Source organism: Venturia canescens, chromosome 1, assembly GCF_019457755.1.
Source record: "Venturia canescens isolate UGA chromosome 1, ASM1945775v1, whole genome shotgun sequence".
Taxonomy (NCBI): domain Eukaryota; kingdom Metazoa; phylum Arthropoda; class Insecta; order Hymenoptera; family Ichneumonidae; genus Venturia; species Venturia canescens.
Window position 1 is genome coordinate 11,939,673 of NC_057421.1, and position 20,858 is coordinate 11,960,530.

The 20,858-nt window shown below is 38.3% G+C and overlaps 3 protein-coding genes, 1 long non-coding RNA gene and 2 other non-coding genes across 10 annotated transcripts; 3 read left to right on the plus strand and 3 right to left on the minus strand.

Annotated features, from left to right (window-relative positions):
• The first annotated feature begins 5,219 nt into the window (after window positions 1-5,219).
• LOC122417985 (uncharacterized) lies at window positions 5,220-9,317 on the plus strand. 4 transcript variants are annotated; one of them, XM_043431975.1, is made up of 4 exons: window positions 5,220-7,430; window positions 7,761-8,057; window positions 8,197-8,466; window positions 8,721-9,317. In XM_043431975.1, exons 2-4 carry the CDS (start codon window positions 7,791-7,793, stop codon window positions 8,805-8,807), a joined length of 624 nt encoding a protein of 207 aa, XP_043287910.1. In that variant the 5' UTR covers window positions 5,220-7,430; window positions 7,761-7,790; the 3' UTR covers window positions 8,808-9,317. The 4 variants fall into 4 exon arrangements, with proteins under 4 accessions (XP_043287910.1, XP_043287894.1, XP_043287902.1 ...); XM_043431959.1 differs by having other exon boundaries at window positions 5,223-7,516; XM_043431967.1 differs by having other exon boundaries at window positions 5,225-6,062; window positions 6,450-8,057.
• A 50-nt stretch (window positions 9,318-9,367) lies between these two features.
• LOC122418016 (uncharacterized) lies at window positions 9,368-12,357 on the minus strand. The gene is made up of 3 exons (XR_006262419.1): window positions 12,228-12,357; window positions 9,578-9,750; window positions 9,368-9,452 (listed from the first exon to the last, which is right to left on the minus strand). It is a non-coding gene; the product is annotated as an uncharacterized lncRNA (long non-coding RNA).
• A 27-nt stretch (window positions 12,358-12,384) lies between these two features.
• LOC122417970 (uncharacterized) lies at window positions 12,385-16,052 on the plus strand. 2 transcript variants are annotated; one of them, XM_043431931.1, is made up of 6 exons: window positions 12,385-12,513; window positions 13,490-13,598; window positions 13,669-13,935; window positions 14,036-14,568; window positions 14,838-15,014; window positions 15,333-16,052. In XM_043431931.1, exons 2-6 carry the CDS (start codon window positions 13,547-13,549, stop codon window positions 15,957-15,959), a joined length of 1,656 nt encoding a protein of 551 aa, XP_043287866.1. In that variant the 5' UTR covers window positions 12,385-12,513; window positions 13,490-13,546; the 3' UTR covers window positions 15,960-16,052. The 2 variants fall into 2 exon arrangements, with proteins under 2 accessions (XP_043287866.1, XP_043287872.1); XM_043431937.1 differs by lacking the exon at window positions 12,385-12,513 and adding an exon at window positions 13,398-13,416.
• TRNAH-GUG (transfer RNA histidin (anticodon GUG)) lies at window positions 12,890-12,961 on the plus strand. The gene has a single exon. It is a non-coding gene; the product is annotated as a tRNA-His (tRNA).
• Window positions 16,053-16,446: 394 nt separating the features above from the next.
• Window positions 16,447-17,559, minus strand: Srp19 (signal recognition particle 19). The gene is made up of 2 exons (XM_043431986.1): window positions 17,394-17,559; window positions 16,447-16,966 (listed from the first exon to the last, which is right to left on the minus strand). Exons 1-2 carry the CDS (start codon window positions 17,438-17,440, stop codon window positions 16,570-16,572), a joined length of 444 nt encoding a protein of 147 aa, XP_043287921.1. The 5' UTR covers window positions 17,441-17,559; the 3' UTR covers window positions 16,447-16,569.
• A 963-nt stretch (window positions 17,560-18,522) lies between these two features.
• TRNAP-CGG (transfer RNA proline (anticodon CGG)) lies at window positions 18,523-18,594 on the minus strand. The gene has a single exon. It is a non-coding gene; the product is annotated as a tRNA-Pro (tRNA).
• Window positions 18,595-20,858: the final 2,264 nt, after the last annotated feature.

Below are 20,858 nucleotides of genomic sequence, written 5' to 3' on the forward strand. Positions count from 1 at the left end.
AAGCAAAAAGTGCATTCGTGGTGAAGGCAACGAGCGAAAAGCCTCTTGGAGCATAACTTTTCATCATTTTTTAAATTCTGTAGAGAGCGATAGACAAGAGCTAAGATCTGTTAGTCAAATTCAAGGTACAGAAATAGGAAAATCGAGATGCATGTAGCAACGAATTCTTTTGACGTTAGGACTTATTAAAACCGTCAAAAATTCATTCTGGCAACATCCAATACGAGGCTTTCGTACGTTACACGATCAATGCCTGTCAAGGTTGTTCCGTACCTGCCCTAAAAAGCCTGTCAAGTGCTTCATGGGTGGCCTAAAGTTTCGTCGAACGTGATGGCTATTTTTCGTTGCGTGCAGTCCGTCGTTTACGTGCATTCCCCAGTATGCCTATAACTCCTTTAAGTTCGTCCCTAGCAACGATATTCATTCATATTTTCGTCGAAATGCCATCTAACAGGCATCGACTAAGAGCAGAGTTTTACTCCTGCGTGCGCATAGCCATTCGAATGAATTGGGTAGTGCGTGGTTATTCTCGTTGACAGAGTGAATCGTTAGTGAATGTGACTGTACGCGGCTTGTTTTACTTGTGCCCGGATCTGTACATCCAACAATTTCCATTGCCTGGTCGAACGCTCGGGCTCCCGTTTCCATAATCCGTCAGTGGATCCATAAACTTTGCTATATTTCAAGGGAGTGTAGCCAAACTTTTACGCGTGTCGCTTCCAACTTTGTATTGACGAGGGAATAATGGGTTTTGAAATCTGAAATTATAGGATAGTCGTCATACTCGAATGTGTAAAAGTATTTTTTAAATGGTACGCAGAGCGACTATCGCACCGTTGATCGAGTTCACGTTCCAATTTCCTGATATAAATTGCGACTTTTTTAAAATACGTTTCGACGTTCCACTTCAAATTTCAACGCCACCTAAATCCCGAACCGATGCTAATGATCGTTTGCAGCGAAACAGCGCGGTGTATACTTGCCTTCGTCGTATACTGTAACTCCTAACCGATACTTTCTATTGCATTGCCAAAGAAGGGCTAGAAAGAATCGAGTAATTTCGACGGTTCAGTAAATTTTTTGTCAGCATCATTTGTACGGAGGAAAATCGGTGGAAAAATAAACCTAATCTCTCACCAGTAAAAAAGAGTTTCGGATGGCCACTCGAGGTAGAAAGTTTATTAACCAAGGAATTTAAAGGGCAATTTTCCAGATGAGCTAGACTTTCCAGCTTTCTCATACGGTTGTAATCACGATTGCAATGATTTTCCTACACGTTATAGTTTTGATTATTTCGCACATGCATCCCTGTTAGCCGAGTAGATACGAAACAGCGTACTTTTAGCATGAGCTTTACGCTCCACATATGTGGAAGCTGGTGTGTAACGGTTTATGTAATTTCACGTACACGTGGCGGACATACGAATAGCGAAAGTCACTATATAATACGAGGAAAGAAAGAGAGATATGAAAATAGATATGACGATCGAGGGAGTAAGAGAAGAAATACTAGACTCGAGAGGACGCCACTAGTTACACACTGCGATGGGCACGATAAATTTTGCAGGCCAAGTGTATCCAGAGCACTTCAAAGAGCTATAACCTACCCCTATGTAGATTCACCCATATATACGCTCATATTATTTATATACCTATAAGGAGAGCTACACGAAGATATATACAGCCTTGGCCAAAAGTATTGGGCGACCGGCGAGTTTTCTTGGTGGATAAAAAGTCGACGAGTATCTCAGCGAGAAGCATCGTAAGTCATTTCGCCAAAGAGGCTTCCGATGGGTGCGATTCCAGCTTCAGTTTGCTTTTCTCTGTTTCTCGCTTCACGCAGAGAAGTTTTTGGGGAAGAAAAATTGAGGGAGAAAAATCATGAAGAATGAAACAAGCGAGACATCGGGGAGCAAAATAATCGCAAGAGAGAACGAAGCTGAAATAAAATCTGCTTCGAAAGGATTCACGTACGACGGTTTTTCATTGGCAGATTCGATCGTTTTATCTTGGCGAGAAAAGCCTCCTCATAATGGTCGAGAAATATTTTTGGCCAAGGCTGTCCAAGTATCCGAGTACATGGTATACGAGCGCGTTGTTCTTACGTGTTTGCGGCTAACGTACTTTGAGCCGAGTATGTAGAGTACGGCGGTAGGCGTTTGTGGACGAAGGTGGAGCTGCTCCCGCGGTACAGAAATCGGATCGTATGAAAAAGCTTGTTATGTGAGTTTAGCCAGGAGGTGGTGGTGCTCGCGTCGTTTGCCGATGCGGAGACAAGCGCGAAAGCAGAACAAAAAGGCGAAACGTGATACAGAGAGGAGTGAAAAAGAAAAAGAGAGAAGACACGTGGCGAGATGAGCACCTACGGTCACCTTCGAGCACGCATGAACGCTCCCTCAACCAGCGAACACGCAAAGGAGATTTTATTTTTAGTTGAATTTGTCGCTCGAATAAAATCATAAAGCCTATATGAGGCTGCCAACATTGTGCAAATACGTACATATTCTCTCCCCCGGCAGTTCGTTCACTCACATGCCTACACGCGGTTGTACGTACGTATATCTATTGTACCGACTGGGATTGTTGCCTCGGGGGCAAAGTCGTCCGAACGCCCGAGTGAACGAGAGAACAAACGCCCGTTGCCAGAACCTCCCTTTCCTTCTCTACCCATTCAACTACAAGAAACACGTACGTGTGGCTCTTTATCCATGGAGGAATGAGGTCATGCGAGGATTTTGCGATAGTTGCGCCGCGCCCGATTTCAAACTATGTGTACGCCAAACTCGATAAACTCGCAAACAAAGAAGACGTCGTCGAGCCTACGCGATTATAACGATCAACGCGCCTTTCTGTTTTCAACTTGTTCCACGTCTCTCCATCTCTGTGAATTTGTCTGCACGTTCCTATACTACACACATCGCGAACGCGGAGAGGCTCGTATTCGGAACGAGAGAGAGAGAGAGCACCGATATCGAACGCGCTCATGATTCTACCGAGAGATCTCCTCGAATGAACGAATTTTCATAGCATAGGGAATACACGACTTATCTATGCATGAATCGCATACCGTACACGTGGCACGAATCCCCACGAATCCGTGGGATTTTATCAAATTGACCGGCCAACGTGTGCGAATCGATTCCGAATCGCTGATGAAGAAACCCTGTGAGTTTTTTCAACCTATGTGAACTTGCGTCTAAACTGAAATATTTCAACTTTGACAACTACGTTTTTTTCGTTTTCTTTTACAGGGGGGAATTTTATAATGGTGGATATTTCGAAATTTTAAAAGTTCTGATACTGGAGAAAAATTAGTAATTCGAAATTTTTATTCCCGATCGATTATTTAGCTGATTACTCGAAAATATGTATTTCGATAGCTTTTCATTTCAAATGCAATTTTTACTGACCTTACGAATGTCAAAGTTCATATTTTCGAATACAAAATGGAGAGTAGTTGCTTTATAGACAGACCAGAATGTAGGAGCAAAAAATCGAAAGTGCTAGCGATGGCTCGAAAAGGCGAAAGTCAAAATGAAGATGTTTCAAACAAATTAGAGATCACCAGTCTGAGCGAGTGAGTAAACGAGAAGCGTGTATTTTGAGCTCCGTTGCGTTTCTCTATTTTGATCGGTGGTCGACTTTCTAACGTTTTGCCATTTTAACCGTTCGAATTTTTGGTCCTTCATTATTTGAACCTCAGCAATATTTGGTTTTTCGTTATTATATTTTCAAAATTGTGAATACTGACAGTATTGTTGGTTGCAGCAATTTATGAATCGAAAGAGTGATAGTCAAATTTTCGGAAAAACGATACTTTAGTCGTCGTTCTATATGGGCGATTGTTACATTCTATTTTCGATGTAAACGTCCTTCGAACTTTGAAGTATCTACTTTATTTATTTTCGACGACATTCAAAACTCCAGTCGATTTAATCTGTCTCCATATAATCATTCGAAGTTTAACTCGAGATTTTAGCTGTTCGAATTTCTACTCATTCCAACATTTTATCCCCACCCGATTCTTTCATCAAAAACGATGTTGGTTCTTGGTAAGGAAGAGAATCGTTACTTCTCATCGCAGTTTAGTAGCAATAAAAAATATTCTGACGAGTGAAAGCACTTCATTGCTACTTTCGTGTTTTTTGTTTTCTTACTAACTCGTCATTTTTTTTATACAGTTATTTACTATTTTCGTATTTCATAGTAATAAAACCGCGGAAACTAAGTGAACGACAGAGCACAAAAGCAACGTGTCATTGAGTAATAGACATTCGAGTATTGGTTCGCAGTCCTGACGAAGAATTATCAGGCTACCTGCATCGCGAGTGCGGTTGTCTAATCTGTTGTGATGTCTTATACAGATACCGACGAGGCGTGCCGAGTGCACGCATACGATGGGTTAGAATGTGATCACCGAGGCGTGGTATTCGATAACAACGTAGATTCGGCTGTTCGGAATTATGCATGAAGGGGCAATGATGGCGGAGGATCGAATATTAAAAACGCACGATTTTAAAGGTATACGCCGCAGGCAGTAGGATGAAACAAGCCAAAATAAAATGAGGTCAACGAGTCATCGAGCATTGTGTGTGGAGGTCATCAGCGATAAAATAATGTTCCTCGTTTATGCGTATTGTGAAAGCGTCGAAACATCGATCCAACGAATTCGAACAATGTTTAATTGTCAACGGGGCAGTTTACAGAATCTTGATTCTTCGATAAATATGTAATTTCGTAGCCCCGTGAATATCTCGCAATGAAATGGTCGTTGATGCTGTAAATGCACACAATTCGAACTCAAATTTCCGTTCAAGTAGAATAATTACGTGTGCATCCATGTTTGTATGGACGGAATATAACCACGCACATAAAACATATCAAAGGGCACATGTTCGGGGCAATTTAAATATTGACATTCCTTATAATTAGTCTGCACGAATGTTTACGCTTTAACGACACAGCGCTGCCCAACCGCTCGCTACACTTTTGCAAAATTAACGAAATAGTGCATCTGCTACCTATTCGATGGGATACCATGACGATCGTTGCACTCACAGCTCACCAAATTAGATTCCAACGGCTACAACATTAATGACATTCTCTTTAAAACCTGACTCCCAGTAATTCGGTATTAAATACTAAATGCTCGTTTTACTATCCGGACTGGCTCGCAGGAATGTACGGAATACAAAAACGTTGCTGGTACAATCATTTTTTTTTTTTTTGAATTCATCGCGAGGTGGAGAAATGAGAAGGATGGAAATTCTCGGGCTTTTTGGAGGTGTCGGAAGAAACCGGTGACGTAATTTTTGCATCTTTGCGTCTCTTTATAGCCCGAAGTATAAAGCACCGAAGAGATTTTTAAATAATATTTTTATTTCGGAAATTTTTGACGAGGGCGGAAATTTGTTGATTTATTTTTCAAAAAATGTTCAGAACCGAACTTTGACGAGGCTCGTCGATTGTAAAGCGCGCCATTACTGAAAAACTACGAATTGCAAATTAGTCGGGTAAGAGAATCGGAGAATTACTGGAATTATTGGAGAGTTTTTTTACATGATTGCTTTGGACTCCACGTTGCAAACTTCAGCGTTATTGACTCGCAGAGGTCAAGATTTTGCCAGGTTACTTGTTACTATTGATGCTCTCGATATTCGTTAAATAGTATGGGAACTTCTGGGAAGACAGAAGAACTTGATTAAAACAACGAAAAATTACGGCCAAAGGTTCGTGCTAGCAAACACGCCGAAAACCGAGTTGCTAAGTCGTTTTGCACTATTCTCCGGGTCATTCGTATTGAAATGTGATTCCCTTTTTAAAATGAAGGCTCTTTTATGTTGAAGGAATTTCGAGAAGCAGAGTCTACGAATTCGAACGCTTCTATTTTCAGGAATATTCACAGAGCACAGTGAATCCCTGTGAATTCTTCCAAATGTCGAACCCGAAAATCCAAGCAGTCATGCATACGACTTTTCGTGCTCCCAGTCCAAATCTATTCGAACAAAAAGCCACGAGCAGGTTACAATGGAACGCATCGTCCCCACAGAACGTCGGAAGCGGTACAACGTGCTTGTACCTTTGCCAGGCGCAGCAGCTCATAACAAAAGTGTAGCGAGGATATCGAACTTCATAACAAAATATTTGTCATCCAAAACAGCTTCGGAAGAAAATGAATCTTTCACCCCTTCTACTAGGTGCCCCTTCGATTAATTTCGGGAATTATCAGCTTGCGCGAATAACCTCGAATCATCGAGAGCAAAAATCTGAAACGAGTGTAGCAAGATTGCTTGAAAATTGCTTTTTTTCGCCAATTACAAAATGCACCGCGCAGACTCGTTACCCAGAACAGAGAATTTTCATGTTTCAAACACGAAAGCTAAAATTCCTACTCGATTATTTCCAGAAAATTTCCAAGAAACAATCAAGCAAAACGTTCCCTTTTTTAGCTCTGAACAACTCGTCTCCCTTCCTTTAGGACGACAAAAGGCCCGGGGGCTTTCGAAACGGCGAAAGAGATCTTACGACATCACGAAGGATCAAAACTTTCATTGAAGTCTGTGACTTGATGGTGTGTGCGTGTATGCTCGTGACGTCTGGATTCATAGAGCTCAAATAGAAATCAATAAGCCGATTATTATTGGCACTGTGTGTCGTGCGCGTTCAACGGAGACTATACCGCTTCGCGAGTCGATACGCTCTGACAGTCAGAATGAGCTTTTCTCGAAACTCTCCGTAACAACACATACAATCTAATGTACTGACCGTATAGACACGTCACCCGGACTGTAAGCACGGTTAGCAACGATTTATACTGTAAATTAACCGTTTGAAGAAAATTCATTCTCATTGACGAAACGTAAAGAGAATAAATTTGTACAATTTTTGCCAAATACGATAAATTTGATTCTAAACGTTTGTACAAAAACCGTCGAAATCTTCTGTAAACTTCTTCGCACCGACTTTTCCAGTCTGTGATTCCACTCGAAGAAACTACTGCAGAAATGGTCTTACGGATCGTTCAATCGGTCTAAGAGTGCGCTTTGAATGTAGCTGTGAAAAAGACAATTTCTCTCAAACGAAATGAACGTTGGCCTGGAACAGAGAAGCACATAAATTGAAACAATTTTCCGCACGATGTGTAAAGCTGATGTACAATTTTTTGTTAGAAATATTTCATGGATTCGAACGAATTGTGGAAAATGAATGCGAGGAACGATACAAATGGCTTATGTTGTGAGAAGAAGTTGGGAGAATTGTCATCGTGATCGACATCGAAGAGTTTTGTACAGTCAAGTGGGCTCGACGCTTTGTAAACAGTCTCTGTGAATCTAGCTAAGAAGTCAGAGTCCAAAGTTACGGAAACGGTGCGGAAAATCATTGGATTAGGACCGGAGCGAATATTCTTTTCGCATTTTCCTACAACCTCGGTACTTAAAAATAACGAAAATGCAACATTCGAATGAAATTTTGTCGTCGTTCGATTCGAGTTTCACTCACAATTGAAATTCGAGGAGTAAGTGTACCGTTGAAAAATTTCCGATACGATCGAGGTAACGACACACGATGCGTTTTGATGGATCGGAAAATCAGGTTGAAAAGTTGAAAATCTTGCGGGGAGTTGGCCTCCAAAATAAATGATAATCGAACTCCGTTTCATTGACAGTCCATCAGCAATGATCGGAAAATATTTGTTTTTACTTCGACTAACCAAATTTATGATAAATTCACAAAATGACACGTTGTTGTCGGTCTCGAAGTGATGCTCGTGCCCGAAGGAAAGTACGAAAATGGGACAAAGAGTGGGACGTTTGCCGGATACGTGGAGCGAACTGATAGAGGAAAAAAACCGTGTTCTGCACTGGAGTTCTGAGATACTCGCTAGAGTCGATGACAATATCAGGACGGAGGATATTTTTTTGATGGACTATGACAATGTAAAGATCGATGCGAAGATTGATCGATGGGTCGAAAATCACAGGCACGAATGGGAAACTGCACTATCCAAGTTTTCGCAGGAACGCACACGGAATTCTCTACGGACCGGAGTTACCGAGGTAAAAGAAAGAAAAACTCAATAACAAAAGTTGGCGTGAATCTGGTTTCCCATTCTCCCTCAGATTCCTTCGTATTTGACGATTTTTTTCAAATATTCGAAATTCTGAAATTGCGATCACCGTTTTTTTATTCACGCAGATCGCTGACGATCTTCGGCACAAAATGAGAAGGGATTATCAGGCCGCGTACGCCAAAATGAAAAAATTTACGAGGCGAGTCGACGTGATGGGCATCAAGGAACGAAAAATACACACGCAGGTGCAAGATTTGGAAATCGTATGCGCGAATGATCTCGAAACATTCGTCGCTAAACTCGGACCATTGAGGAAAAAAGTTTTTGCTAATCTTCGACAATCGGAGAAAATGGGCTTCGAAGAAAAGAGGCTCAGGGCAGCGTTCACGAAAAAGGTCAGATCAGTCAAAGAGCATAACTGCAACAATTTCATCAAACTTGAAGATCAATAACGAAAAAATCATCAATATTTTATCAGTCTCAATCAGCCAAATTTCAATTTCAGCGCCCCCACAAATGAGCTCTTGTTTTAACATAAATTTCGTAATAATTGTACCTTTTATAAAATGATTTGTGACACTAAAAAATTCTAAGCGCACTAAAACGTTTTTATCGTTTGATGTACCTCATTTTTTTTTCTCATTTTTAGGTTTATGACATCGATCGAAAATACATAGAAGAATGTGCAACAAGAATCACTAAACTAGTCAAAGATTTTGAAGAATCTAGTACGTGATTTGGACGTTACCCAAACAGAACAAACTGAACCATGCTGTTTTCTAACTGCGTGCTATTTATCAGTATTTTATTTATTTATTTATTTCATCTTCAAGTTGGCAGTAGATGGTAAAGAATAAAAAGCAAATGAAATCCAAAGTAAACAATGATAAACTGGTTTGAGGAAATTCAGCGCGTCGAGGAGAAACCGTGAATTTACATTAATCGAGCGCATGTATCAGGAGAACACAGCACGAAGGTTCTTCGAGTACGAACCGCACACACAAGTAGTCCGGAAAGAAGGTGAAGAAATTGGTAGCTCGAAGATCTGGGAGTTTTAAACATCCTCGTTAATCCAAGATTAGCTTAATTCTATATTTCATTTTTACTATAGTGATATGGACTTTTATGTGAGCACATTTTATGTCAATCGGACTATTAATCGTTAATGTAAGTTATGTATTTTTTATATTGTGTACGAAAATAATGTGAAAATACGTTGGAAATAAAAAATTCAGTGAACTCTTCACTAAGCATCTTTCGAACAAATTGAGAAAAAATAAATAAGAAATGATTTACCAGGTTCATTTCACGAAGCCTCCAAGTCGTTTTTCTTCGCACTTTTATTTCGATCGCAATTTTGGAGATTTCGAAATTCAATGTCCTGCAAATACAGTAAAATTATGGATCGGAGAAAGATTTTTTATAGTACGACCAAAATGCGAAGCTAAAAGTACGAGCAACTGTCGTAATTGAAAATAAAAACGAGATTGCTCGACATGGACTCACGTTTCAACGTCCTATCATCATCCTCAGTTACGTCGTTCGGTTGTGGTGATCTCTAAAAATGTTTTATTCCTCCAAGGAAACGTGAGAAGGTTGACGATGTAGAATAATTGCGTTCGAGCAGGCTGCTGTCACCTTTCTTCGCTCTTTCTTCCGATTATCCCTCTCTGTACTTCCTGAAAGAAGAGACTTTTTGTGTATTTGATACGCACCATAGAAAATAGTGTCATGCAAACAAAAGTGTCTGGGAAAATTGTTTTCGCATTTCGAAGGAGAAAACTTGGGTGCTTTATCAACGCTTTAGCTCGAAACGTACTCAATCGCACGATCGAACAAGAGAAGGTCGAACGTCGTACAGATTTTTATGAATGTCGTATAAAAAGTGCTACACGTCGTCGTGCGAGTCGAAGGCAAGTCAATTTTTTCAACGTTCAGTTCAAATTATTGAAGTTCGAGAAATCCTCACGACAGGATGAAAAGCGATTGCTTAAGTAATCTCCTGCGTGAATAAAAACTTGTTGGTATTTCTGCATTTTTTATTCTAACTCTCCTTCACTTTATCAAGTTTTTATCGTTGAGTATTCACCAAACTCAAATTCCCCATGCACGATTCTCTCGGGTATGGAAAATCGAAAAAAGTTGTATTGAATTGAATATTTTACTGTCGCATGGTAGCAAAATTCTGAGTCGAATATTTCAAGTTTTGTTTGCCAACGTTAACAATGACGATATTCTCAAAATATACAAAATATCAAATTGTAATTTTTATCATTTTAACCATTTTTTCGATAATTTATTATTTTCCTTATTTTTGCTCCTTTTGCATTGCTTGCACTGTAGCAGATTCCTGTGAACATGAACAACCAAATAAATCACACATTTTTTCCTCCATACATCTATTTTAATAAAAAGTGAAAAACTGAAAATATTGAGGAAAAAAATTGTTTTTATCGTCGGTTCGAGAGCCAAGGAATTCGGACATTGGAAGCAATTGATTGTACTCTTTGAAATCAATGCGATGAATAAGTAAATCAAAAATAAGCTTCTTGTGGAATAAAAACAAACATTTATATGTGGAAATATAAAATTTTGGCTGGAATAATACGAAACGTGACTTCGGCTCTGTCTCAGAGTTCAAGAGTGCACACATACGTCGTGTGGCTTCTTTACGATTCACGCGGATCTCTCGTCTCCCCCCACCATGTAATACGCGCAAAGTATAACGCTTGCTAGTACGGAAACATCTCGTCCACGTTGTTAGGGTAGGCTCTCTCGGAGACTCCTACCATCAGGAATTCAGGAGACCGCAAGAATATCAAGAGCACTCTCGCGCCGTCTCACGTGCCGAATGCGTCACACCAGAGGTCGCACGTATACGCGACACACAAACAACGCTTTATGCAAGTTCCCGCCAATTCTGTATTCCCACCATTTTAACTGTTATTTTCGTTCGGACTCACGGAATTATCGGACTTTGCCTTGACGTTTATTTACTCTCGATCGTGTGGGTATTCGCCTCGTCTGAGATTATAAAATTTGTATATAAATTTGGGTCGATAAATCGGCGAAATGCCAAATAGAATGTTTTCATCCGATTAGTGCACTTCTCATCACCTCAAGTAGTATCGCTGAAAATTTTGCCGTGATATTTCGATCGTATGGTGCGTGACATATTCGAAAGGGGCGTGGAACGAAAACAAAAATATGTCTCAATTCCATTTTTTTTAAGAGCCATTTTCGTAATATGAAAAAACGCGGTATGGATAAAACGGCGAAAAAAAGCGAGAGCGTCTCAAGTGATAGTAACGGCGTTCGTAACCGCCTTGTTGCTATCCGGAGCCCAGAACTCACGAGCAACGAAAGCTCCCAAAACATCAACACATGGGCTGACCCGATTGAAGCCCATCACTTTCTCATCGATACCGATAACAGTGATCATAAAAGTAAGCAAAAAAATCGCTGACAGTGACACGTAACCTCGAAAAATCTTAGTACATTTTTTGTATTCAACATAACTGCGTTAATTAGTATATTGCACAACACGAATAACTTTACTTATATATTTTCAATTTTCACAGGTGAACGAAAAGTATTTTGCAATTATCAAACGACGAGCATAACCTATCATAATTTTCAGGTGAATTATCGTTATAATGGACGATTTGTAAAATATCGTTATATATATATGTATTGAAACAAACATCACAACGGTATTTCAAGTTTTCTGCAAGATATCAATATTCAAAAATAAATATTTGGCAGGGTAAACCACCTAATTGGCGGCCCTGAACCATGCTCTTGCTACCCATTGTTGCGAAAAATAGGTAATATAGAGTGCGGAAGATGTATTTCAACGTAATTTCAACTCTTCTCACTTATGCGAGACTCACCGATTGTACACATACAAGGCTCTAAATAAATTGATAAAGTTTTCAACTGTTCTATTGTGCGAAAGTTTCAACCGTGACGGCTGATGTCACAAAATTCGATCGTTCGATTTTTTTTTTGAAATTTTTTCTGTTTAATTGTTACGACAAGTTACGAAAATATATAGAAATAGAAAAATTCGAGGTGTATTTGTAGCACATAGTTCGAATGTGACACCAAGCCTGTGGGGAAAATATGCGAAACAGGGAATTTGAAAAGAATTTACCTTTGTTTCATCGAGTAACATGTGCTAGCAGTCGTTATGTCTGCTTGTCGAGACTGTTCAAAGTTCTTTCATCATAAAGGACAGGCATGGGACAGGATTCACTGGTAACAAAGACAAAGAAGCGTCGAACTGCTCGTTCTGAACTGGACCACCGGACAGCGCGAAAATTTTTCTGGAACATCAGTGTCGGGTCAAAGCGGAAACCGGAAGTAGAAAAAAACGAAAATGGTGGTAGTGGGCAATACGCAAGTCACAGCGCGCACCCTGATCGAAGCGCCACAGGGTGGTAAGAAATAAAATTTCGTGACACTTCATCCACTGCATGAATCAAGATTTATATAATTTGAAAAAAAAAATTGATTAACAATAACTTACAAGGAATAGATTTTTTAATTGAACCATAAAACAATTCGTTTATTTCAGATTTTCGTATCTCCGTTTCAATGATTATTATTAATATCGTAATTCGTTTTCATTCACCACCGCTTCTAGTTTTTGTTTCCAACTCATTTTGTCTTGCATAATAACGTTTCTGAATGTAACTTTCCAAGTTTTTTTCACCACTTAGAATTAATCTGTTCCCATAAATACGAAATTCATAAAATTGAACTATTAAAACCATATTTAGAAATTTTAAATCATCAAACTCATGTCCTTCAGTAGCCGTGATCGTCTAGTGGTTAGGACCCTACGTTGTGGCCGTAGTAACCCAGGTTCGAATCCTGGTCACGGCAATGTGCAAACATTGTCACGGTGAAGGTTTTTTTTTGTTCATATCCAAAGTACGGAATAACCATTTGTTCAAAGAAAACTGAATTTTCTGTTTTTGTCATTCTAAGATTCTATTTTTCGTTCATATATACTCAAGAAATAACTATACCGTTTAACTTGACGTTTTTTAATGTTCTACATTCAAAATGCTCTTGGATAATTACTATTAAAAATCTATAAGCTTGATGAAAATGAAAATGAAAATTTGTGTCATGTGTGTTTCAAATCTTGTGTACGAATTTTCGGCCGTGTCGACTGTTTAAATGGGATTGCACCAACGCGTAAGATTCCAATCGACGATTACGTCGATAGTCAGCAAATTCCTTTATTCTCAAAACTATAAATCACGGAGGTATCTCCGACGGGAATTCAGTTCACGATCGACGTTTATTGCTACATATCGAATTTGAATGATCGCGTAAAGTTGAATGTTTACTCGAAGACATTTTTTTGGACTAACTTTAAAATATTCACTTTCGGTTTTTTTTCAGTGCAAGTGATTGATCCAAAAATTTTCATTGTTGAATTTGGATTAAATATTGATCAAAATGATTGGCAGTGTTCATTTTTTATTATTCACAGTTCTGATAGCAGACGCAGGTAAATTCAAATAATTATGTCAGCACGATTTGCTTAACACATAATAATCAAAAAAACTTCTCATTTTCAGTACATTCGGAGGTTCTCAGTGCCAGCAATGTACAAACCTGCAAGGATCTTTGCGTCAGCTGTAGTGGAACTTCAACATTTGACAATAACATTTGCAATTGTCATGTACCAGACAACGATGAAAAAGCCACCGAGTGCATGAGACACATACTAAAGAAACAAATTGAAAAATCCAAACTGCCATTACCGTCGAGTCAAGAATTTGCCAATCGTGGTACACGATGCAGTAAAAACCCTCTGGTAAAAGCAAAAAAACGCATTAGATCAGGTACGTGAAAAAAAAGCAAGAACATACTCGACATTTAAAGTCAAAATTCGATAATGCGATGAAATTCATAAATGATTTTTCGAATTTCACACTTTCACAGGCGACGTGGATCGAGTCGTGAATTATTTCGTAAGTGGTGGTCCTATAACCGGCGTGTCTCCGCTCGTCGGTAGTGCTCAAGCGAATTGCGAAACGAAAAGTTCAGTGGACAATAAAACAGAGGTTGCGCCTTTGTCGGAGGAAGCCAAGCTAGCGGAGGGTAGAAGTGCATCTGAAGAAAATACTGTTAAACCTATTGTCACCGAAACAAAAATCGTCACAACATCTAAACCCTCTGAAGAAATTGACGACGAAGATGTTCACACTATCGAACCTCGATCTTTCCTGCATCATCATCGACGTTTTCTAAATGCTCTTCCCCGAGCTTTGCTTGGAATTCCACAAGCATTGGTCAGCGCTGTTGCTCCGCTAGCTGGAGCACCATACCCTGAGATTGTGAGTGCTCCGCAAAGCCAACACCACTCTGGATTACACAATCCACATTTACTTGGAGCTGTTGCCCCTCTGCAATATGGGCTCTATAACGACCACGCAGTTCCAGCTCACATTCTTGCAACAAATCCAAAACATACTGTAAGTTTGTAGTAAATTCATTCACCAAAACACAACCCAATTTTTTGTTCAATTCTGAAAACCGTTCGTATCTATAATCCTAACTTCATGTTAGTGTCAAGCATTTATCGAATTGTTTCCAAAAGGAAATATTGGAAGTATTTTGAATCTCCAAAAAAGAAATTAGCATTTTGTTTGATCTTTCGATCAGTGGAACAAAATGGTCTAATTTCCCATAAGGCACTCTTCCATAAACATTTTTTCCTCAAGTGCATTAAATTTCCTTTTAGGATGCTTCACTACAAGATCAGCTGATAAATCCTTACCTCGGAATGGTAAATCCTTTGCTGGTCGCAGCACAAAGAACATATCCTCATCGTAGCTTTTCAAGATCTTCTCCCTTTGTTCCTGTACTTGAACTCATCAACCCAGAATTTTATAACAAAAAGCAGGATGGCACACAGACGGTAAGTTTACGAGGATTTTTTCAGATTGCTTATCCGACAGTTCAAAAAATCTTTTCAGTTTTTCGAGTCAACACTAACTTCTAAATTATTTTATATAATGCTTAAAAATGTTGCATAAAATTCGCCTTTTATGAAAGCTCTTTGGTGACATGGAATCAAGAATGACTTGTAAAAATGTATTTTTCAAAAAATTGACGACATCCCAATAGATCTAAAAACTTTTGACACATTTTTAAATTTGTATTTTCTTGGAATGAAAACTGTCAAAATACTTGCTTATAATTAGTACTGAAGCTATAAATTTAATCATTTTCACAGACTGATGAAAAAGTAACTCCTCTAGATGTAACAAAGTCTTCACAGTCAACTCAAAAATCCGATGAGAAACCGTCTCTTCTGCATCAAGCTATTATACAACAGAATGCCATTCTGGAATCACTCAGCGAACAATTACGTAATTATTCACCTTCCCTCGGAGCACCTCAATCTCAACAGACATCTATTCAACCTTCTTCAGGAACTCCGGAATCAATGAAACCATGTTACTGCCCTGCGCAAGAGCCAAAGGTTGGGTCAATGAAGGATATTTTCCCACAAACATCAGATCGACTTGCAAGATTGCGAACCAAAAATGCCAGATCTCTGGAAGCAAGTACACCCGCAGCGAAACCTGAACCAACCAAACCAACATTGAAACAAAAAACCAAATCTATTGGAGTAACAATGAACTCACCAACCGAACAACCCAAAGAAAATTCTGATAGTACAACACCCATTAGCAAAGTTCCAAGACGATCTCGCGAACCGGTCGTCAACCTTCAAGAAAACCATTGGCAATATTTACCACAATATTTGAATCAATTACCAGAAAATGTTTACTTCACTTATAGGAAAAAAAGAACAAGCGTCAAGCATAGTGATGAAGAGAAGACAAACGTTGCATAATTATAAAAAGTTTGTGAATTTTGTACATGTAGGAATAATTTTGTTTTAACTTTTTTACCTGTGCTCTTAATAAATTTATGGATATGAAAAAAATAGTTTTCAAACCACGATCAGTTTTTCACCTTTGATAATAACAGGCAAATGAAATTCCATACAAATTGAATGAATTATGAATAGTTGAATTTTAATGGATGCAAATTTTTGTCACATATTTATATTAAAAGGATCTATCCTCAGTTTTTCAAAGCGATATTTTCATGAATTCTGTTATGATCCGCAAGCTTACCTCATTTGTCAGCCACACTGAGAAAAATATTATTGGAAAAGCTTTGTTAAAACTTATAAATCATAAAAATTTGACTTGTCTGACTAGGATCATGTGTCTCGTAATCCAATAACTTCTAGCACTCAATAAAAATTAACACCATGATTGGAATAGAAAATTGAATGGAAAAAGACTGTGTTCGAATTAATGGAACTACTATGATTGAAATTGTACTATTATTATTTTTACAACTTTCATAAAGATATATTTTTCATGGATTTAAGAATAGAAAACAAAAATCCATTGTCAGTGATAATATTGTCATCATTAGAAAGGTTGATATTTTCATCTCCTTCCCTTGCCTTTGCCCTTTTTAGTGGAAGAGCTGGAAGGTTGTTGCGAGGATTGTTCGGTTGTCGATTGTTTTCCCTGACGAGTCTTTAGATTGGGTATGGTGGTGCCAAGATGGAGAAGTATTGAATCTCTAGTTGGAAATGAAGAATGTACCGGGGTTCCATCATCATTTTTCAGTTGAACTCTTATGCGTCCTCTGTAAAGTACTTCTTTACTTCTTTCCTTTGGATGCAATTTGTTCTCAACGCCAACTTTCAGTCCTGCCGCTATAAGAACGTCACGAATTTCCTGATGAGTAGGATTTTCCACACATTTGTCCTTGCTCAATTTTCTACCTTCCGCCAGAGTTCTTTTACTGTTTAAATATATGGGATATATGCAAACCCATCTGAACAGAAAAAACAAACAAATCTCATTTTCCCAGTCACTTATTTTCAGCAAACAGTATTGTTGAGGGTCAAAAGCACATAAGATTATAAAATAAAAAAAATACCAATCGACTCTAATATGAAAAATACAGCACAAAAAGATCATTAGGAAAATTATTTTTGGAAAACGGTCCCTTCGACTTATCAAGCGGTAATGATACAAAACTTTTTATTTTCGTATGCGTCTAGTATATATTTTGCGAGACATTATATGTCAACAAAAATACACTGACGATGACAATTAGAATCGAGGTTATGTTGCCATATGGACACTCTGATATCATTTGTTCTAACAGATAAGGTTTATGTGAATGAAATAAGCGAACAAAAATAAATCACGTTATTTTGAATTCATTTTCTAAATTACACTAAACACTGATCAATTACCTTTCTCTGTCACTGTGTTTCTTTGACGGGTTCCACGCGAGCGCCATGATTGCAATGTCCAATACCAAACCAAACAGTGCCGAGTGAAGAAAAAACTAATCAAACTAGAGCGATGTAGTCGATGTAGTTCTCTTGTCCAGGTTACAGAACTGTGAGTGTGAGACTGTGAGAACGCGTCCTTTTCTATCTAATTTGTGCGCACGCGCGGTTTTTAATGTACAGTCTGGACAGAAAATCGTTTTTAGACGTGTATTTGGAGCTCCACTGCATTTCTTTATTTTGATCCGATCGACTTTCTAACGTTTCGCTATTTTGACTGTTCGACTTTTTGGTGTTTCAGTATTTCAACCTTAGTAATATTTGGTCTTTCGTTATTATATTTTCAAAATTATGAATTTTCACAGTATCGCTGCATGACTGTAGTCATTTATGAATCGAAAAGGTGATAGTCGAATTTTCGAAATAATCGACATTTTAGTCATCGTCCTACGGGCGATTGTTACATTCTATTTTCGATGTAAACGTGCTTCGAACCTTGCAATTTCTGCTTTATTTATTTTCGGCATTCAAAGCTCTATAGTCGAATCTATCTGTCTCCATATTATCATTCGAAGTTTATAAACTCGAGATTTTAGCTGTTCGAAATTTTATGCCCGTTTTCTCCAACGTTAATCTGAGTTTAAACTCGGTTCATCCTATCTCGAAACTATATGAAAAAAATTGAACCGAGTTTGAACCGCGTCGGAGAAAACGGCCATTAGTCATTCCAACATTTGATCCCTGCAACACTTCCATATTCAAGAGATTCAAGATTATAGTTCTCGCTGCCAGATAATTTTTTGGTGGACTGTCCCGACAAAGCCAGTTTCGCATACTTCGACTGTCTCTCTCGGAACGCTGAGTCAGTAGCGTTCCAGTATCAGTAGAATTCAGTGATTGAGGCTCGTCAGTTGAGTTGTTATACTCTAAATTATTGAAGCATTTTGTTATTAGTCTCAGCAACAAAACAATTGATGTAAGCGAAATAACCAATCGATTGGCTTAAAACATTTTTCCAATCGATTAGCAATCGTTGTCAAGTACATTTTTATTAAAATAAATAACTGTTCCAGCTAAAAAAATGAACTTTGGGCTCGTCCGGGATTTGAACCCGGGACCTCTCGCACCCGAAGCGAGAATCATACCCCTAGACCAACGAGCCAATTGACCATAAAATTTAAGAGGAACAACAAATTCATTTGTTATAATTTTTACCATCGAAACAATTAAAGTCATGATATAAAGTCAAATTAATGCTTTCATCGGAATATAATTCCATCAAATTTATTCCCAATTGTGTAAAATAGAAAATCAAGCCAAGATAAAAAATCGTTTCGATGATTTTTCAAAACAATGATCTGTCACACAATTGAATTCCAGATAATTGAGATTAAATTCACTTCCACACAATATAAGAACGTAGAATTTTCACGAATAAAGTAATTCCGAATATCGATTCATATTACAAAATAATTTGTTAAAAAATCTCGACACAATAAAACTGGAGCACTTGCTACTGTATCGTTCGAACGTCTTAACCGAATGAGAACCGTGGAAGAACTGGTCAACGGAGTGACTGAGAGCGTGACCCGAACACAAAGAACAAAACGGTCCAGCTACGGCGATCTCTTGTTCCATTTATCGTTTGTATATATATTTTAAGATCTCACGCCACCAACTCCAAAAACAAATTGGCCCTGCACCGATCTCTTATGGTACTTTTATCATTTGTATACTTTGAATTTTGTAAACGCATTGCACACTCCGGGCGAAGTCGTGCCGTACTGTGTGTTTTAAAATCGCTTTTATATATCTTTAATGGCCCAATACACATAATTCTCCATTTACGCATTTACTCCGACTCGCTTTCTATATGCCACCAACAGCGTTTCAAATCAATTTTTCTTTTTACCTTAATTCATTACTTTTGCTTATATTCGAATAGCGAAGTAATGGATTTTCAAGAAGAATCACATGAACTAACGGAATGCATGAAAACTCGGAATATTTGATGGAAGAGTCAGCGGTGCGTTCGACTCCGTGTCTCGTCGAAATCTGCCTTGGACCCTTCTCGCCAAGACGTTCATACAGGGCTTCGTTGTATCGCCCCGAAACGAGGCGATGTATCCTGAGGACATCTCGAGTGGATGGTGACCAAATGAAAAAAGATTCTCAAGTTGGGAAAATCTTCATTTTTCCTGGAGCCTGGAAAAAACGAATGGGAGTTTCAATCAGATGTTCTATGACGAAAAAGTGTGTTGAGAGAATCGACATAAATTCTCATGACTTCGTTCAAAACCAGGATCCTAGCTAGATGTAAATTTTCTATAAATAACTCATTTTTTAAACTGTTCAAATGAATCATGTCTCTTGTAATCGAGTGATTGAGCCGGACGTTAATACGATATTTTGTAAATTCATAAAAGTTGTCACGACTTGTGATTTTATTGTGGAAATATAAGATCCGAGAATGCACCACATCCGAGCAGAGTTTCAAATAATCATGCACACCGCTAGCCCATCCGTTTTCAGGTGACAGTTATTCACGTTACTTCCAGCGATAAGAGTAAGGTACTATTTTTTTCCTATAGAAATTCATTATCACATAATCATTTTGGATTTGAATGTTTGAATAGCGAGCTTCAATGGTTTTTTTGCCAAGTGTCAGTGTGCACTATATCGAAGGCTGAAATGAGAAACGATTGGAACTCCATTGTTACTTGAATATTGATTATTTCTTTAAAGAAGTAGTCAGAGCTTCCCGCCGAATAATTTTCCGCGATCAATCATTCGTTTGTCGGGTGAAAAGGTGGCAAAAAAAATAGTACAAAACGTGTGCAACCACAATTTCACTTGCCGATTAAATGAAATAAAATTCAGTTTAAATTGACTATATGCTGTGATGTTTGGAACAACCTCAGCAGATTCGTTCCGTTAAAAATTCAAATTACACGAAGCGCAGTTGAGAGTGATTCTTGTCGGTGGATAACGAGACATTTAAAAATTGAAATACATTGACAATTGTCATAAAAATAGGTACTTTTACTGCGAGCACTGAACATACATATTTTATTTGATTATGATTTCAAAGAGACGTTTTCAAACGTTTTTTTTTTCATGTTTCACGACGTGTGCGTCCTCATTATTTTTTACGAGTCCGATAACAATTGGCCTGGTGAATTTTTATGAATAAACCCTATTTTTATGAGTGTGATAAAACGGAATTTATGTTTCCACACTTTGATGCCTCGTATTTATTGGTGGTTCGAACAACATTGATTTGTTCGACAGAAACAACGGAAAGTCATTCGGGAAACGTCAAAATCTTAGTAACTCGGCTTTTTCGAGGTAATTTTCGTCGTTCACGTTTACACTGGGAACGAAAGAAGAAGTTTGATGAAAAACGTCAGATCATTTTATTTCTTA

Excerpts from the sequence above, each read along its gene's own strand:
- Srp19 (XM_043431986.1), bottom strand. The coding sequence starts at position 17,440 with ATGGCGCTCGCGTGGAACCCGTCAAAGAAACACAGTGACAGAGAAAG. Across the intron at positions 16,967-17,393 it reads AAACACAGTGACAGAGAAAG|ATGGGTTTGCATATATCCCA; the intron begins GTAATTGATCAG and ends TTTTCTGTTCAG.
- LOC122417985 (XM_043431975.1), top strand. The coding sequence starts at position 7,791 with ATGGGACAAAGAGTGGGACGTTTGCCGGATACGTGGAGCGAACTGATA. Across the intron at positions 8,058-8,196 it reads TACGGACCGGAGTTACCGAG|ATCGCTGACGATCTTCGGCA; the intron begins GTAAAAGAAAGA and ends TTATTCACGCAG. Across the intron at positions 8,467-8,720 it reads GGGCAGCGTTCACGAAAAAG|GTTTATGACATCGATCGAAA; the intron begins GTCAGATCAGTC and ends TCTCATTTTTAG.
- LOC122417970 (XM_043431931.1), top strand. The coding sequence starts at position 13,547 with ATGATTGGCAGTGTTCATTTTTTATTATTCACAGTTCTGATAGCAGAC. Across the intron at positions 13,936-14,035 it reads AAAAAAACGCATTAGATCAG|GCGACGTGGATCGAGTCGTG; the intron begins GTACGTGAAAAA and ends ACACTTTCACAG. Across the intron at positions 15,015-15,332 it reads AGCAGGATGGCACACAGACG|ACTGATGAAAAAGTAACTCC; the intron begins GTAAGTTTACGA and ends TCATTTTCACAG.